The sequence below is a fragment of the Gavia stellata genome, chromosome 4, assembly GCF_030936135.1.
Source record: "Gavia stellata isolate bGavSte3 chromosome 4, bGavSte3.hap2, whole genome shotgun sequence".
In the NCBI taxonomy this organism is placed as follows: domain Eukaryota; kingdom Metazoa; phylum Chordata; class Aves; order Gaviiformes; family Gaviidae; genus Gavia; species Gavia stellata.
This window is the reverse complement of record NC_082597.1, coordinates 48715677-48734224: the sequence shown is the minus strand read 5'-3', so window position 1 is coordinate 48734224 and position 18548 is coordinate 48715677. Positions and strand designations below refer to the sequence as shown.

The window sequence follows — 18548 nt, the reverse complement described above, 5'->3', positions numbered from 1 at the left end:
ACTAGGGTGGGAAATTATGTCCTTTATGCATCTGAAATAAAATGAATGTCATAGAAGGAAAGATTTGCAAAACCATTGAAAAAATTGAGTTAATAGTACAGTCATTGCCTGCCCTTTTGTTTAGCAGTCTGACATCTAACGCAGAATTTGGATATGGGAAACCTGAGTTTAATTCTGTCCACTTCCTGAGGGAAATTTGAACTGACACCTTTTAAAGAAAAAGCCAACTACTGTGCTGTGGGGGATTCTCAGAGGATGAGCGAGTAATCTTTTCCTTATGATACTGTACTGTTCTGTATGATTAATTAAAAATAATTTAAAAGCAACTTAGGTATTCTGTCTTAGGAACTGCAGAAGCCTTGTTCTCCTTACAAGCTGTGTAATTTAAAGCAGATTAAATCCCGTGTGTGTGTATATTTTTGGGGAGTAAGGCATCTCTATCTCTACACTGAAGTACACGTGTGAAGAAGAGATAAGACACTTTAACTTAAGAATTATTTTCATCATTAAACCAGCTGCAGCCTAAACAGGGGGGATAGATTTATTAATCCATCTAGAATTTATAATGTCTTTTTTAAATTATGTTGCTCCTAAAAATAAGTATCTTGGTTTGCAAGATTTCAGGGTTGCTGTTTTAGTTATAGTTTTAAAAATCATCAAGTCTTTCATCATTCTAAATGAAAATATTTAATTACTGTTTTAGTCAAAAGGAAAGCTGGCAGAAGGAATCAGAAGACATGAAAGAGGAAAAGAAAAAGCTAGAAGAGCAAAAAGAACAGGATGCTACAAAAATAAAGGCATATTCTGTAAGTAATTTTGTTGCTTTCATGTTTCAAAAAGGTTTTAATACAATACTGTAATTTGTTAGATGGGGAAAATGTTGCAGGGAAAAACTGCTCAATTCAAATCAAATCAGAAGGGAAGTGGTTTCTTGGTTTATTAGTGCAATGTAAATAACTAGCAATCAGTGAACTATACATTCAAAATCAGTATCAACAATACCAAAGGTAAATCACAATATTAAGGCACATACAAAATGTTACTGTAGACTTAAAAATCTCTAAGCACCTTTCAGGAATTAATCCCAAATATTTCTCATCCCACATGCCCACATTCACACAGTTATATTAACTTCCAGGCCCCTTCAGGTTACCGGCACGCACCCCCTTTCCTGAGAGTGCAGGTTGACTGCGTACACACACCGTTTGTGTGTGCTCTGGTGCTGTGTGTATGTGGGGGTGCTCTGGTGTTATGTGTACCTGTGCGCCTCCCCGCAGTCTGCTAATCCATGCACTGGCGAGAAATCACCCCAGAAGGTCACGTACACACACCCGAGATGTGGGTCCCTACTTCTTGCACGTGGTACCGCTGGTCCATTAGCTGGAGTGCTGAGGTTCATGGTAAGGAGGAAGCATTCACACTTGCACAGAGGATGCGGGGACAGTGGGGAAACTTCTGAAGCTGAACTACGTTATGAGTGCTGCATTATAACTCTCTCTGCCCCAGCTGTTTGAAGTTTTCATGCTGCTTTTATACTAATTTTCAAGCTGACTACTTCTTTATTTCAAGTCTCTAATTTTATGGTTACTATTCAATCTGGTTGATGGTCATTTTCCTCTTTAACATTATCAGTTTTGAGCAAATGCCATCTCAGACAGTCTCAGGATTCTGTTCACACACACTATTTACGCTCACACTGCTCTCTTAACAGCGGTTGTTATCCACATTGTTTGATTGGGAGGAGGAGTAGTGCAGGCACCCCCATGGAAAACACGGTAATTTATACTAAGAGTTAAGGTTATGAGGTTGAATTACATCTTATATATTAACAGGTATATATAAATATGTATCAGTATTTCACAAAGACAGGAAACAGAATTAATATTTCTATTTTTATTTACTTCCACCAAGACTGAATTCAATATTCTATTAAGAAAAGTGAAAAATAACTTTTTAAGAAGGTGATCTTTAAAAGTTCCTGGAATTGATGCAGGTGCCTAATCACAGACATAGTGCAATTTTAGATGGCTTCAGGTGTCTTTGGGCAGATACCAAAAGCTGCCAAATATGACAGAGGACATATGGGACACATGTCCTTTTAGAGAAGCAGACACAGGGCAAGGATATCATAAGGTGTTGAAAATGATTGTGGATGCCTGAGATCAAAAAGCTGAGTTTTAACCCTTTTCTTCTGCTGAGGGGTGACTGTAATGGTATGTGGTCCTGCTTATAATCATGTTCATAACTGTAATTGATTTGCAAAATAATTGTATCCTGAGGCAATTAAGTCTAAATATTTCCAGAAAAGTGAAATTGAAATTGTTTTGCAGATGTTTCTACTGCATGTTTAAAAAAACGAGGGGAGGGGAGCGCGCTTGCCATTTTTCTTAATCTGCTCACTATCTTATTCTGCATTTCCACAGTCACAGGAGTAGATTGTAGCAGCATAAAGATATTTCTGGGATTTGTTTTTTTAAAAGTCTTTAAAATATAATGGAGCTTTATGATGTTAGCGGTGCTATCAAAGTATTGCTGAGAACTTTTGAGAAGTTACTGTTTCCTAATAGCTTTTGTTTCCAGAAAAATACCCTATCCAAACATGAGAAATACGTACTATTATTTAGTATTATTTTTTGTTAGTGTGTAATTTTAATTAGAATTAGGTGAACATTTTCAGATTAAACATTTCTCTGAAACTAATTCACTGTGAATGATCAATGCAAATGTTTTGCTTGCTCTTAAAATCTTAAGAAAAACAGGCTCCTTGATCAGAAAAGCCAAATCTTTCCTAGTTGTTACAGAACTAGATTTTTTTCATGGCTTCAGGACTCAGGATTTTTTTTCTAGCTACCTGCTCACTACTCTTCATTAGGCTTATAGGAATCTGGGATTTTACAGCTCCAGTTTCTACTCCCTGTCTTCTTGGCAAGTTGATGTGTGCAACAGCAAAGCTAAAGCTTACATGCCCTGCGACCTGAGTCACTCTAGTTCCCTCTCCCCGCTCTCTGCACTCCACACCTTGGATTTATACATGTACGCAAGCACATATGTGTGCACACATACACGTGCATGGTTCCATAGGAGGGGTCCTGTGGTTACTTTACAAATACTGGTTTGGTTCTTAAAGTAGGATTGTTATTAGCATTTGTTAGGAACCACAGGGATTCTATTTGGTTTAGAAAATTGTTCCAATACATTTCTTTGATTCTAGTTTGAAAATGTCAGCATTAATGAAAATTCCAATTAGTCAGAAGTATTTAGCAGCTATTCCTCAGAAAATATTGATTTTTAAGATTTGATTTTTTTCTTTTCTTATAATAGAATATTGTATGCTTATGCATGTGTTGAGTATGTGTGTGTGTATGTTTTATTAGCAAAAAGAAATTGTTTCAGACAGATTACCAGAATTTTTACACCTAGATTAAAAAATGTACAAGAAAGCTTGTCTACGTAGTTGAGTTTTACCATATTTCTGTACAAAGCTCTTGTTGAAAAAATTATTTTACAGAATTTACTCAGTGCACTTCAGCTGGATCCTGATGAAACAAAAAAAGTACTTGCAGAAAATAATAGAAAAATAACTGTTTTACGAGTTAATGAAAGGTCACTAACAAGGCGGTATACCACTTTACTTGAAACGGAACAGCATCTTAGAAAAGAAAATGAGAAACTAAAGGGTGAAATAACACACATGGAGACTGCAGTTATAGAGAAGATTGGAAATTTGCAACGATTCAAGGTATGGTTTATAGTAGTAATAGTACACATTTTTATTGTTACAATTTTTCTATAAATACACTTTTTTAAATGGAGGCAGTACTAGTTTCTTGAATGAGTTACCCAAATACTTGTTAAACGCTGTTATAGATTTTTGTCAAAAAATTTTTTGTATTTAAATAAGCATCGTAATACAAAACCTGTCAGTTTTCCCCTTCTGAAGTTGCTTCAACAAGTTCTTTTTAGGAAAGTGTCATATGAAACCAAATCTTACTTTTTGGCCTCGCAGGTTGCTAGGGCTTTTATTAACTCATCGTTATAAAATATGTTTTTGACAATGCCTTATGATTGAGAGGCAGCCATTGGTAAAATTACCCAGAGAGTTGGAATACTAGAGAAATTCTGTCAATGCAAGCAATTTATAAAGATGGACAGTAATTCAGTAAAATAAACCAGTATCATGTTCTAAAGCATTATATTAAGTGGTATTCTTTTTTCATGGAGTAATTTTATTTTTTCTTTTAAAAGATCTAGCAGACCTTAGTAACCCATTGTGTTGATTATTTTCATAGGAAATGGCTAGCTTTAAGATTGCAGCTCTGCAAAAAGTGTTGGATGGTAGTGTGCCATTATCTGAGCTAGAACTGGCTAATAAGCAGTATAATGCATTAACTGCTAAATACAGAGATGTGTTACAAAAAGATAACTTGCTCGTCCAACGGACAACAAATATGGACCACATGGAGGTAATGTTTGATTTATTTTTGAACCCTAAGAGAAAAAAACCTCTATATACATTCGTTCTGCATTGGTTTTTGTTCTCACATAATAGAAAGATTGAACGGAAGTCCCAACGCTAGAACTGCTGGTTTTAACAGTTCCATAGTGGGTATGAGATGTTGGAACCAGTCTTACTGTTGCTATCGAATTTTAATTTGCTTACCTGGTATTTTTTGGTGGATTAAGAAACATACACGAAGTCCGAGCTTTTATTTCAATGGGCATACATAAAAGCAATTTGTTTAATTATTTTGGTGGTTTGGCTTTTTTCTTTGTTTGTTTGCTTTTTAAGTTAAGCTCTGGGTATTTTTCCTCACAAAGTATTTTTAGTTCTTTGATTAACAAAACAAGGCTGGCAGAAGGAATATTTGCTATCATCTTTAGTTTTAGAGGTCATAAGGAAAGTAGAATGAGTGTAAACACTTCCAAAGCTCTCTCTCAAAGTGCTCTTACTAATTCCTGACTTACAAGAATGAAATGTTCAGTTCCAAAAGGCAGTAAACCTTTGGAATTTTACTTCTATAAAAAAAGTAAATGACTGAAGATTGTTCACGATGTGTTTGCAAAATGTCGTAGAGACGGCAAATATGTAACTATTCCTTTGAACTTCTTTTCTCGAGTAGAAGGAAACTTCTTTTCAAGAACTGTGAAGCTGGCTTCAAAGATACGTTACTACCTTCCACTTTTCTTTCATGTCAGAAATAATAGTCCAAGAAAGTAGTAGTTTAACCAGTAGTTAAAACTCACATCATGTTCTTGTCTGTTGGGTTTCTGTGGTTGACAAGAGTTAAATACATATGGTGGGTAAACTTACTGAACTATTAAATTTGTCTGCTTGGGAACAGGTAGGTGCATTTGTGTTAGCTAAAAGATTAATGAATCCTTCTCTATTTTATGAAATTTTATGTGTATGAAAACTTGCATTGCCTATTTCAGCAATTTCACAGAGCTAGAGAATAATTTATCAATAGCAAACTAAAAATGGGTTTAGAAAATTAGAAATTGAAAATTAATATGAAGTATTCAATTTGTTTTACTGGTTAATGGGGAAATTTGTGTTTTTATTTGGAGGAGTAAGGGAACGTTTACAAAACTAATGTTTGGCATCATATTAGATGCCTAAAAGAGCTAAAAGAAGCATATGATTGGTCTCAAACATGTATTTATGTGCAAGATGAAATATCCTGTGCAGGATGAAGTATCCTCCAGAAGTACTTCTTTCTTTCCCACTGTTAATAGGGTGTTTAGTATGACAAATATAGATTTCTTCATCTAATTCTGGACACTCTAGGAATCACAGTTATTGATGATAAATATTCACAGTAATACAAGTTGATAGTAAGATACAACATAGAGGGCAAAGACTAGCATTTTTATGCTTAGGAGAAAACGTATGCTCTTCTGTTGCCATATATGTAGATAATGGGTTGTGCATAGGTAAAATCTGTTAAAGGATTTTATAGATACTAAACATCAAGTCTGCTACAGTTAAATAGTTTGCTGTTACGTGCAACTTTTTTGTCATACAGCGTGAGAATGAATCCTTGAAAGCACAGATAAATTTATTGAATAAGGAACTGGAGATCACGAAAGAGAAACTTCACACGGTAGAACAGGCCTGGGAACAGATGACTAAACTGGGCAAGTATGAAAGTTATATTGCAACACTAAAAATCAAATGGTATGTCCTGTGAACGTTTTAAAATTGAGGTGTCTTAAAAAAAAACAACAAAAAAAGTCAAAACTATTTTGTGTCTTTCATTAATGGTCTTAATTTTTTTTGGTGATTTTTTCTTTTGTTGTTTATTTCATTTTACTTTCCTATTTGACCAAAACCAAGTTTGGTATCTTCCTCTGGAAACTGTTCCATGTTGACTTTTCTTGGGTTACTAGGTCAAGGGTTTAAAAGCTGGAACTTGTAAAACAACATCACCTGATTTTTTTTTTAATTTTTTTTTTTTTTTTTTAATGAGGTGCAATACAACTTGATTGTCATTCAAAATACTTCATAGGTTGTCAGGAAAATTATTTCTTTTTCCTGGTTTCATGCTGTGTAACAAAGTATTTTTCCTTGATAGGTGGGGCTTCTTTGTTTACAGTTTACATTCCCATTATTCAAGAACAACTCATCCATATCTCTTTCTTTTACAGATTTTAAATTAGATTTTAAACTAAATTTCCTGAAGATTTACCAGCTAAATTGAGGATAAAGTGAAAGGCTACACTGAAAATAGTTATCAGTCTCAATAACCACGGTTGCGGATATACCCATTTATAATTGATAATAATATTTTCTTCAAATTAGATACCTTTCAAACATGCAATAATGCAAGATAGCCATGCCTGCAGTTTAAAAAAATAATACAGGTGTTTTGATAAAGTTTATCTGACAGAGATAAAGCAAAACTCATGTTCTGTTTCATGGTGCAAATAATTTTCATAGCTGAATAAGCTTGTGTATTCCCTAATTTAAATATTTTTTAATGTAGGGGGTGACAATGCCATGGACAAGGCCACAAAAGCAATAACCAACAGTGAGATTTTGTCCATTTCTAAGAAAATCACAATGTTGGAAATGAAAGAACTAAATGAAAGACAGAGAGCAGAACATTCACAACGAATGTATGAACATTTAAGGAACACTGTAAAGCAAGTAGAAGAACGTAATTTTGAACTGGAAACAAAATTTGCTGAGGTAAATCTGTTGAGGTGTAACAACATAATCTGACACATCTTAAAAGCATATTTTTCAGCTTTTCAGAAAGGATTTTATGTCACGGCTGGTAAATAAGCTTATGGTGCAAAATATAGCTGCCTTTAAAAGCTGCAATTTTGCATGCACAGGGCATTTGTAAAATACATAACTAATTAATTTTTCAGTAGTTTATTTCAAGCATCAGTTAATCTCTGTAAAATACATGATAAGCATCTTGACAGATAGTTTGCTAGTTTTTCAGCAGACTGCTAAAAAAAAGTCTGTTCTTTACCTGTTATTTCTTGTGTCTAATTCATATGATCCCCTTTCTGCTAATTTTCCCTTAATTACCAGTGATTCAAAAAATGTTAGATCTTTGCATCCCTTTTGCAAATGTTAGTGTCATGATTCTGTTACAGACTGGCTATGTCCTCTGTCACGTGCCGAACATTATTTATAATACAGGAATAGAAGAGAAGTGATGTGCCATTGAAGCTGATGATCCTTAGCATTCCTGTCATATCAGTCTTAATCTTGTTAGGTTTTTTTTTTCGTCCCCACTATTCATATTTGAAGTTTGTTCCATAAATTCATTATTTAATAGTAGGACACTTTATTGTAATCTCCAGTCTCTATTTATTTATAGGCAGTTGTACACATTTGTTCTTGTGCCAGTACTGGCCTATAATTTAAACACAAGGGAAGAAAAAGAATAGTTAAGTTGACAGGAATGTTGATAGATTGTATTAATTTCCCCCTCCTTGTGCTCTGCTAGACTTTAGCCCAGCTATTTTAGATTGCTGTTATCTGAACTCCCCATTTCTCTATTGTTTTAGTAGTGTTTGTTACACTGTTTTGATTTGAATTAATTTGGGATGTGGAGTAACTGAAAGTGTATAAAGCTTCTTAGCAGCAGTATTGTTAAAGCCTTTTCTGATGGCATGACTTCATTTATTTCATTAAGAAATATCTCAGGTGATACACCCTAGCATCCCATTTCCCTTTTTCTCTTTTGCATATATTATTATCTGTCTTGCGATACATTTAGGTCTGCTGGTCTTCCTTCATTTTGAGTTGATGAACTCCTAATGCCACTATTTTTTCTTATTAGTTACTCTGTGCATCCCTTTTTTCCGCATTTCTGTAGCTCCAAGACATACATTTTCTGTTTCATATACTCCTGTTGTCAGTGCCTCCTAAACTGGCACCACTGGTTTTTGGGGTTTATTTTGGTTTCTTTTTTGGGGGGGAGGGCAGAGAGAGCGAGAGAGAAAACAATATTGTGCTAAGGTAATTAATGAACATTGTAAGTGATATCAGTTTAAGAACTGATAACTAGAAGTCTACTAGACATCTTCTAAACTCATAAATCTACTTCAACATGATTGTTAGTTTTCCAGATAGTGCTGCCTCAAATAATATGAAGTGCAGATAATAAGATACACCACACCTTTTTTGTTTGTTTAGGACATTGTTTATTTTATTAAGGAGTGGTATCAGACTAATCTGCTACAGCTGTATTTACTAAATTAATTCCTGAGGCTTCTCTGTGTTGCCTAATGCTTTTCAGATACATATCTTTTCTTAATGCTCTTTGGTTTGAATTGAAACATCTGTTACTCGGTATTTAAAAATCAACTTGAAAAATTAGGCCGCTTCAAATAATATCCCTTAATTATGAAAGTTCTTTTTAGAAAGAACAAAATAACTACACTACCATGAGTCTTGGCACTTACAACCTGTATTTGTGTTACCAATCCTGATATACTAGACAGTATATAAATACATAAGTAAGACTGTTCATTTCCTAAAGAGTTTACAGTCTTATTATTTTTTTCTTTTTTTCATATTTTAGTTTAAGAGCAAGTTATTGTGGTAATGGTTTTAAGAAAATTCACTAATAAAAATTGTATTTAATTTAGAATACCATTCTGTGCCTACCTGCATATCTGTTCCTATGTGTATGCAATGCTGCAAACAAAAAGATGCTTAAGCAGAGAGGAAAGGAAATTGTTTTTTGAACACAGATGAATAGTATTTTGTAATGACTAAAAAAGAAAAGATATTTTTGGTACAGCTTTTTCTTTGCAGGGTTGGGAGCAGTTGTGTGCCTAAGATACCATCTTGTTTGTTTCTGGGTTTGGTTTTTTTTTAAGCTCACCAAAATAAACCTTGAGGCACAGAAAGTGGAACAGGAATTAAGAGATGAACTGTCAAAGAGTGTAAGTAAGGCAGTAAGTGATGCAGACAGACGACAAATTGTGGACCTAGAGAAGCGTGAGATGGAGCTCAAGATTGAAGTATCAAAGTAAGTGTTGAAGTAACAAATTTTGAATGCAGTATGTTCAGAAGCATGCAAAAATTTAAGCTATATAGGCTTATGTAATACATTACTTACGTATTACTAACAGATAATTTTCAATGCCTAATTTTTTTGGCATTTATATATGCCAAATTTGGAATTTAAAATGAAGCATTTAATTCATGATTATAAAGCAAGTAATTTGCTTCATTTTGATTTAAACAAGGAATTAAGTGCTGGCCTGGATAGACGTAAGGGTGCACTTACTTATTACTAGTATTTTTAAACTAATTAATTAAAGTTTATTTTGTTTCTGTGCCACCATCTCCCTTAAATGTATGAAGATCTAATAAAAGAAATTGGAAAGCAATTCTTACTTTCAAAGAGTCATAGGTATCTCGAAGATTAAACTGCAGTGGGGATTTTTTTGCCATTTACTTAAAAGAGATTAACTTTGTATGGATAAATTGAAAAACTGACCTTTTCAGATATGTTGATATGGACATTTGTCTTTGAGTAAACAATGTAATCCTGTTATATTCCTGAAACAGCAATGTCTGTGGGGATATTTGCAGTGGTTTTTGACACTGAAAATGAGTGATTAGATGGGGAAGCAGAGAAAGGAATTGAGAATGAAACTTTTTGAGCGTTTATGTCCTGATGTGGGAGAGAAATAGAGGACAGAGATGCTTAGTTCAGGTAAAAACCATGGCATCGTATTCCTGGAGTAGGTTACTGCTAGAAAACTTCTGTATAACTTACAGGAAAATGTTCTGTGAAAAAGTTGAGAGGCAATACAGAAGAATTTTCATAGCAAGGACTCTGAGTAGTAGAGTATGCTGAAAATAACGAAGTCTTCAAATGTTTTGACATGAGGAGACATACTAAACATCTTAGCATCTTCTGTGTAGAAAAACTTAATAGGTTATTCAGTGGTTTCAAGTGACACAATACTCTTGGTTTCCCTGCAAGGTTAAGAGAACTGTCTGATGTAGCAAAAATGCAAGTTGAAGCTTTGGAGGCACGGCAGCAATACAGAGATAAAGAAGTGGAATCTCTTAGAATGCAAATTTTAGACTATCAGGTAAAATTCAACTGTTATTAACACTGCAGTTTGGACTTCTTTTCTTGGAGTGAGATGAAATTAATTAATTTTGCAGTGGCCATACCCTTTCAAGAGTTCTGTATTACATTAATTATTCCCTTCTCCATTTTTCCCATTTCTAGCTGTAGAGCTATTACAGATCCTGAGCTTTTTTCCATGTTATTTAGGTAATATTTATTCCTATATGATTAATAGCTCATGGTCAGTGTTTAAATATAATATCAGGAAAGTTTGATCGTTTTTTACAAGACAAGCAATGATTTGTAAATCTTGAAGACTTGCAGTAGACTTATTATATTGCTTTGTTATTAGTTGAAAAAATTTCTTGGGATTTGTACTCATGTTCTAGAATGATTTGAATCCCAAAATACAACACTTTTGTCAGCTTTTACGTTACCATATTATCTAAGATTAGGTATACATTTCTTCCTCATGTCCTGGTATTTTGGAAAGATATAATTTTTAAAATCAGTATCTGAATAGGTGTACTTCTAAAATGTGGCTGTAGAAACAATAGTGGAAAAATAAAAAGCTGGTTTTAGAGGCTAATTCTTGCTCTTATCTATGGAATAAAATACATACAATATATAAAACAAAAAAATAATAGCTTGTTTATATTTACATATACACTGCATTAACATATTCAAAATGAAAAATAAATCTGTTCTATATATTTTGTTCTTAGGCACAGTCAGATGAAAAAGCAGTTATTGCAAAACTGCATCAACATATCATAGCCCTTCAAGGTAGTGAATCTGTTGCTGTAGGGAAATTGGAGACGCTTAAATTGAAACTACAGAAGATGGAGATCCATAATCTACGTTTAGAGCAGAAGCTTGATGAGAGAGAGCAAGCCTTATATTTTGCCCGACTGGAAGGAAGAAATAGAGCCAAACAGCTACAACAGACAGTTCAGTCTTTGCGGCGACAGTTTAGTGGTGCTCTGCCTTTAGCACAGCAAGAAAAATTCTCTAAAACAATGATTCAGCTACAGAATGACAAACTGAAGATCCTGGAAGAAGTTCAGCATGCCCAGCAGGAGCGTCGAAATGCAGAAAACAGAGCATTAGAGATGGACTTAAAACTGAAAGGTTTGGAAGAATTAATAAGTGCATTGAAGGATACAAGAGGAGCTCAAAAGGTTTGCTGTTTTACAACTTTGAATAGCTTTGTTCATCTGATCTGCACTTAAATTACATTTCAGTTCAGCTTGTTCCCTAAACATCTATCTTAATGTAGAACTTAATGATTTCAAAATACACTTTGTTAGAATATGACAGCTATCATTTTTTGGTTTCCTATTTTAAAAAAGTAATACATCATTAGTTATTTGCCCTGTAAAAGTCAGTGCAGTCAGATTTACTAATTTTCTTTTGTGCCCAATTAAGTGGCATAGAAAGTAGAGGCTAACTATGAATTCAGTTATATTAAATTGAATTAAATTACGAATTAAATTAAATTAAACACAGAGTAGCATTTTGAAGGTCTCTTCCATAAGCTTGCTTTGAAATCTTTACTACAAATCCATGTCATTTTAAATAAATCCAAGGGCAATAATTTAGGCAGTATGGTCAGAAATGTTATTATACTCATGTAATTCTACTTAACCATATTTTGCTATTGTAAACAATGTTGCCTTGAAATATGAATGAGGCTTTCTCACTTCTCTTCCAGATCACTGTGTATTATATAATATGGTTATATCTGTCATGACTAAAGATGTCTGCATGTAAGCAATGGTTGTAGTGCTCTTGGCATGTTTTAGTTTTAAGCCAGTTTTCAAATATTTTTTTTAGAGCATTTTGACATCAATATGTCTGTTATTCTTAGTACATGTGCATTTTCTAATACATACAGTTTTTAATGGTTTTGAAAATCTTTTGCTGTTTTAGAAAAGTCAACGAAACTTCTTGCATGCCTTTTTGTTTTTCAGTCTGGACAGATGCATAGGGTATAGCTTAGTTAGGTCACCTGAAAATTATTTGCAATGCACTTCTGTTAGTGTAGGGGAAACCTGTTGCCTCTCCAATTGTTTGCTGTGCTTTTCAGTCATTCCTCTTGCAGTTTCATATCCTTGCCAAGCCCCCTCAGTCAAGAGAAGTGAAGAAGCTTAAAAAGGCAGAATCTCTTTTTTCCTGTTAGTTGGATAAGTGCCTTACTGCCTCGAAGTCAAAGAGTGTAGCTGCATCTAGTTGGCCTGTGGGCTTGGTAAATACAATAGCGTATCATTCGTTATTAGGTAATTGAATGGCATATGAAGATGGAGGAACTCCATCTCCAGGAACTTAAACTGAATCGAGAGTTAGTCAAGCAAAAGGAAGAGGTGAAGTATTTGCGAAATATAATTTCTGAATATGAACATACAATCAATAATCTGGAAGAAGAAATTGTACAGCAGAACAAGGTATGTATTTCTGCATGCTATTAGAAAAACAACCTACTCCTTATTTCCCTAGGTGAAAAAGGAAGATTTTTCCTAGTAAGTTTTTAACATAGATGTTTGTATCTTGGTTCCATAATTCTTTTTAATAGCACATTTAGGTATTTTACAGTTTGGTATCTATTTTTTTTTCTGTTTAAGTCGGTTATAAAATTCCCATTGCCTTCAATAAATGAAATACCTTTATCAAACATTTGTTACAGTTCCATGAAGAAAGGCAAATGGCTTGGGACCAGAGGGAAATAGATCTGCAACGCCAGTTAGACCTGTATGATCATCAACAAAATGAAATACTTAGTACAGCTCTAAAGGTACATGCACTGAATTAACTAAAAACAAACTCATAAACACATTTTTTTGGAGCTGTCAGATTACATGAATATGAATCTTTCTGTGTAGTTAGAAGAGGCTACAGGATCAGTTCCAGACTCTAGTTTGCCACTCCCACAACAACTCGAGTTGGCTTTGAGAAAGATTCAGGAGCATATTCGAACAATCCTGGAAACTAGGGCAACCTGCAAATCACTGGAGGAGGTAATTAAATGTATAAATTATCATATAAAGGGACAATGTTTGTATTTCTACGACCTTTAATTTTATTTATATTATAAATATCCTTTTATAAAAGTCACCCGAATGTGTCCAATCCCTTAGAAGTATTTAACACAGAGAAAATGTAAATAATATAATTGTACCATGACTAAAATGAAATATTTTTTCCATTGGAACAAATTATTGGGGAAAATGTTTGAATATTTTAGAACGTTCATTTAGAAGGGTAAGATGCTCTTGCTGTACAAAATTCAGTTGACTATAGCTATTTAAATTTAGCAAGTGTTACATTAACAAGTAGCATAGCAAAATCCTTTTATCTTGGGATGCTAAACTGAAATTTTGTTACAGAAGATACTTTGAGGTTCTTAAGAAATTTGAAAAAACACCAGCTTCTTAATTTGGTAGCACAAAATGAGTTGCATAAGTGTCTTGTGCCAAGCAAATAATACATAAAGACACGGTAATGATATTCTGGGACTTTTTTCATCTAATAGTAATCCCATACGGCCAGAACTGAGTGCAAAATGTTTTGTGTTTATAAGTCCATTTAGACAAATATTTCTGATACATTTTTTAAAAAGTAAGATCTTTTTGCAGTGTTTGAATTCTGGACATGCAACAATTGCCTTTCGTTGTAGAAATTAAAAGAGAAGGAAACTGCTCTGTGGAAAGCTGAACAAAATGTTTTCTCAAGAGACAAAGTTATAAATGAACTAAGACTTCGATTACCTGGAACATCAGAAAGAGAGAAAATAATGTCTGAATTAGGCAAACAAGAAGATGATCCAGAGTACCATCATGCCATAAAAATTGCTCATCAAACCATTGCAAATATGCAAGCAAGATTAAATCAAAAGGAGGAAGTGTTAAAAAAATACCAACGTTTGCTTGCTAAAGCAAGAGAGGTAGTTAAACTTTTTGCACAAAATTTCATTTTTAGGTTGTTTTTGTTGATTCCTTGTTTATCTCATTGCTAGTGAAATCTTAAAAAGTTTCTGACCTCAGAGGTAACAGAACAGAGACAACTGGTAATTTTTTATGTAGGAAGTTAATGTAGAATTTTTTAACTTCTTAAAATAGGAGTCTTGCTCGGTCGAGAGGTTATATATATGATGCATGTCTAGGAATTAAATTAGCATAACAGGAAGAAAACTAAAATTCTGCTGTGAGAAATGGTCTTAGTATATTGTGTATTTATATGGGATTTTCCAGTACTTGAACAATGATCTCTGGACTGCACCTTGTAGTGAATTTGGAAGGTACAGGAAAGACATGCATTTATGGAAAATATGCTTCTTAAAGCATATTTTAAAGCATAAACAGTGTATCTAAGCCTAGTTTATATTATTTAAACATACGTTATATTCTTTATACCCTTAAAGCATATTTTAAAGCATAAACCTTGTGTCCCAGAGGTACTTTAAGACTAAATATGCATCAGTTTTAGTGTGTTTGGATCAGGAGCACATTTCCGAAGCAGACTTCCTATCATCTTCAATTAGTGTTCTTTGGTTAACATGTGTAGCTGTTTCTTCTGGGAGAAATCATGTCTCTTGATTTGGAACTAAGCCAGAAGATGCAGTCTAAAAATGAGCCTACTGTGCTCTGTCTGCTGGCAGACATTCAATCCACGTGATCACACTATAGTCCAAAGTAAACAGACCTGCAAAGTACATAGTATGGATATCACTATCCATATTGATAGTTATATATGACGGGGACCAACACCAACTGTTTTGCTCTCCAGCTCCTGTTGCACCATTCTACTTGTTACATAGCTTAAAACTGTAATAGATTTTTTTCCCAATAGTGTTAAAAAGGAAAAAAATATCATGGATTATAGCAAGCAGAAAATAATTTTAAAAACTGCCAGAATTAGAGGAAAATTTGGGGAGCAATACTGAGTAATGAGTGAGCAATCAACATGAAGGTACTGTAATTTCATCATTTTCTGGAATAGTGTGCATCAGTAGAGTTATATTTTTATTTTGAACTAACAGGAACAAGAAGAAATAGCAAAGAAGCATGAGGAACACCTTAGAGTTCTACACCAGCAGTTAAATTTGCATACTGACAATTCCCTTAATAAATTCAAGCAGACTGCTTTGGTGAGTTATGTGTGTTTGTGGGATTAGTGAAGTTGTTCCCAAATCTTAAAATTGTTGCACAAAAGAACAGTTTTGCAGTCAAAAGTAAGTGATAAATGATGACAGGAGAAATAAATGGGTGGTTGATATAGAATTATTGTATTATTCTTGAGAGAATTCGCAAGAAATGGATTAGAAGTCAAGATTAAAGAGTTACCACCTCAGTATATATGAGCATTTTTCGTATCATCCTAATTTATGGAGACTCCTAAGAGAGAGGTATATTTTGTTTTCTGTTCTATTTATTCAGTCTGTGGTTATGTTAAACTAACCCATTTTATTACAAATTTTCTCTTGACACTTTCTGATAAGGTGAAACCTGTATTTAACTGGTTATTCTGTGGATCATTAGATGCACAAAGATCTTCTCAAACCAGTGTGACTGCTTTCTCTGTGGACGTAGAATCACATCTCAGTAAATAAACATGTTAGATATTAATGCTTGGTTATATTTGTTATTGAGTTTAAAATGCATCACTAATGCTTACCTTTGATTTAAAGATCAAAATGTTTATCACGTGCATTTGTTCTGTTTTACAGGAGTTAGCGAAAAAGACTTCTTTATCACTTTCCGACAACACACATTTTGTTCGCTTAGCTGAAATGGAGCAAACGGTAGCAGAACAGGATAATTCTCTTGCTTCCCTTGTTGGAAAATTAAAGAAAACATCATCTGATTTGGAGAAACAAAAACAAATTACTTTAATGAAAATCAAAGAGTTTGAGACTGTCAGAGCCCAGTAAGTTTTTAGACTTAACGTAAGTCACAATTGGATTGGATCAGGTCAATTATGTATTGCTGCTACAGGACTTGTCTATCAAATTTAACATGTTTTTGCTGAATTGAAGATTTGACTGAAAAAAATAACTCAGAAGAGTTACTATGGTTGGTAATTGTAAATTATTTTTAATCTGTAGCCCTTCATTGGGGCTAATATTGAAAAACTGTTGCTTCGAAAAATGCTTTTCAGGAGTTAGCTTTGTGCCATTCAGTGAAAAAGAAAGTATTCCAGGACTCTTCGTATGACAGTTGTCTTTAAGCTACTGTGATACTTGCTGGTTTATGTTTGGGGTTTTTTTCTCCCTGATACATCCATTTGGGCTTGCTGCCTAAAAAGTTTAAAATCATGAAAATTTAACCCCTGTTTAGAAGGAGAGTAGTATGATGCTTTCTTTACCTGTTAGGGCCAGGAATTAGAATGAACAATGCTCTAATCTCATTTTGCTCACCTTCTTGAGTAATTTTCTTATTAAATGGAGGTCTTCTTTGTGAGTCAGTCTTTTTTGCTGTTTCCAAATCTATGTGTCATTTGCTTTAACAATAATAAAAAATACAACATCGTGACCTTTATTATTTATTTGGAGTATGCTAAATTATTGCAGTGTACCCTATTAATGCTTATTTTTTTATTAGGCTTCAGGAAAAGCACACAGTTGATGTGGAACAACTAAAAGATGAAGCAAGTGAATTGAGGAACATGTTATCTCAGATGGAGGAGGAATTAGCAAATGTAAAAGCTGAACTAGACGTCCAAAAAGAAGCAAATAATAGAGCACCCACAGCAACACTGAAAAATCTGGTGGAACAGCTGAAGAGCCAGTTAGCCATAAAAGAGAAGCAGCAGAAAGTTAGTCAACAAAAATTAAACCATATGTCACATAAATGTTTAATGTTGCTTAATGCTTAAGAATTCTGTGTATAGTATGACAGGAGGTAGAACATAATTGCATAATATAACATAGTAAAATACAATTGCCTTTTCTTGTTTTGTAATGTTCATCTTAGCAGCTTCTTCACTTAGAAGAACTTGAATTTATTATTTTCAGGCTTTGAGTAAAGCACTTCTGGAACTCCGAGCAGAAATGACTGCTAATGCTGAACAGCAGATTATTTCTGCTGCATCACAAAAAGAGGCATATATGAATGTCCAGGAGATTGTTGACAGACAAACAAAGAGGCTTATGGTGAGTACTAGGTAATATCATTGTATTGCGCTGTTGTATTGTTGATAATCCTGATTTTGGGGTGTTGCTGGTTTGTTTGTTTGTTTGTTTGTTTTCTTCTAGACACAGATAGAGGAATTAAATAATCAGATTACAAAACTTACAGATAACCTTAAAATAAGTAAAACCAGGGAAAGTTCTTTGTCTGATGAAAGGGATGAGTTGAACCAAGAACTTCAGAGGAAACAAAAAGCATTTGCTAAAATGTTGAGAGAAAAAAATGAAATGGAAAAAGAAAATGAAGAACTGAAGAAACGGATTAGGAGGCTAAGCAGTAGCATTCAGGTAGAAGTGATTTTTAAAAATATGTTTGATCTTGGTCAAGTTTCTGCATAGATGTGCTGGTTTTGGAGGGAAAGATTAAGTACTTTCGGCAGGCATTGAAACTTACACTTGATTTAAAAATTTATGTTTGCTCATCAGCTGTGTTACATGTAAGCTACTAGCTTTTGTTGTTGGAAGCATGCCTCAAATAAAAGGAAGACACTGAAAAATACTTGATCCTTGAAATATGTTTGAAAGAGTCTGAGGAGCTAAATTACCACTTTCAAAGCTCCTTTGAAAAATGGAATTTTGTGGTCTCCCTGGCTGTCCTTATTTCCCCTTTCAGAAGAAAAGGGCTTTACAGTAGAATTGTCTGATTTTTTTTGTTTTTTTAATTCAGCTACTTGCTAATGTATATTCAGTTTAGAATGCAAAGTTACATTCCAATACTTTAATAATTTCAAGATAATTTTTAAAAGGTCATTTAGGTTGTAATCTAATTCTACCAATTGGAATTAAAGTCCTTATTTTCTGAGTGG

At 33.8% G+C, this 18548-nt stretch overlaps 1 protein-coding gene across 1 annotated transcript in view; it reads left to right on the top strand.

Moving 5' to 3' along the window:
* Positions 1-18548, top strand: part of CEP290 (centrosomal protein 290) — a 50835-nt gene that overhangs the window by 18303 nt on the left and 13984 nt on the right. Inside the window, exons 23-39 of the mRNA XM_059816686.1 lie at positions 704-806; positions 3509-3739; positions 4290-4463; positions 6027-6138; positions 6987-7192; positions 9349-9500; positions 10467-10578; positions 11285-11740; positions 12839-13003; positions 13243-13350; positions 13439-13573; positions 14233-14499; positions 15595-15702; positions 16282-16481; positions 17156-17369; positions 17569-17706; positions 17809-18030. Of these exons, the coding sequence (XP_059672669.1) occupies positions 704-806; positions 3509-3739; positions 4290-4463; positions 6027-6138; positions 6987-7192; positions 9349-9500; positions 10467-10578; positions 11285-11740; positions 12839-13003; positions 13243-13350; positions 13439-13573; positions 14233-14499; positions 15595-15702; positions 16282-16481; positions 17156-17369; positions 17569-17706; positions 17809-18030 (3103 nt within the window). The remainder of the gene's footprint in view (positions 1-703; positions 807-3508; positions 3740-4289; positions 4464-6026; positions 6139-6986; positions 7193-9348; positions 9501-10466; positions 10579-11284; positions 11741-12838; positions 13004-13242; positions 13351-13438; positions 13574-14232; positions 14500-15594; positions 15703-16281; positions 16482-17155; positions 17370-17568; positions 17707-17808; positions 18031-18548) is intronic.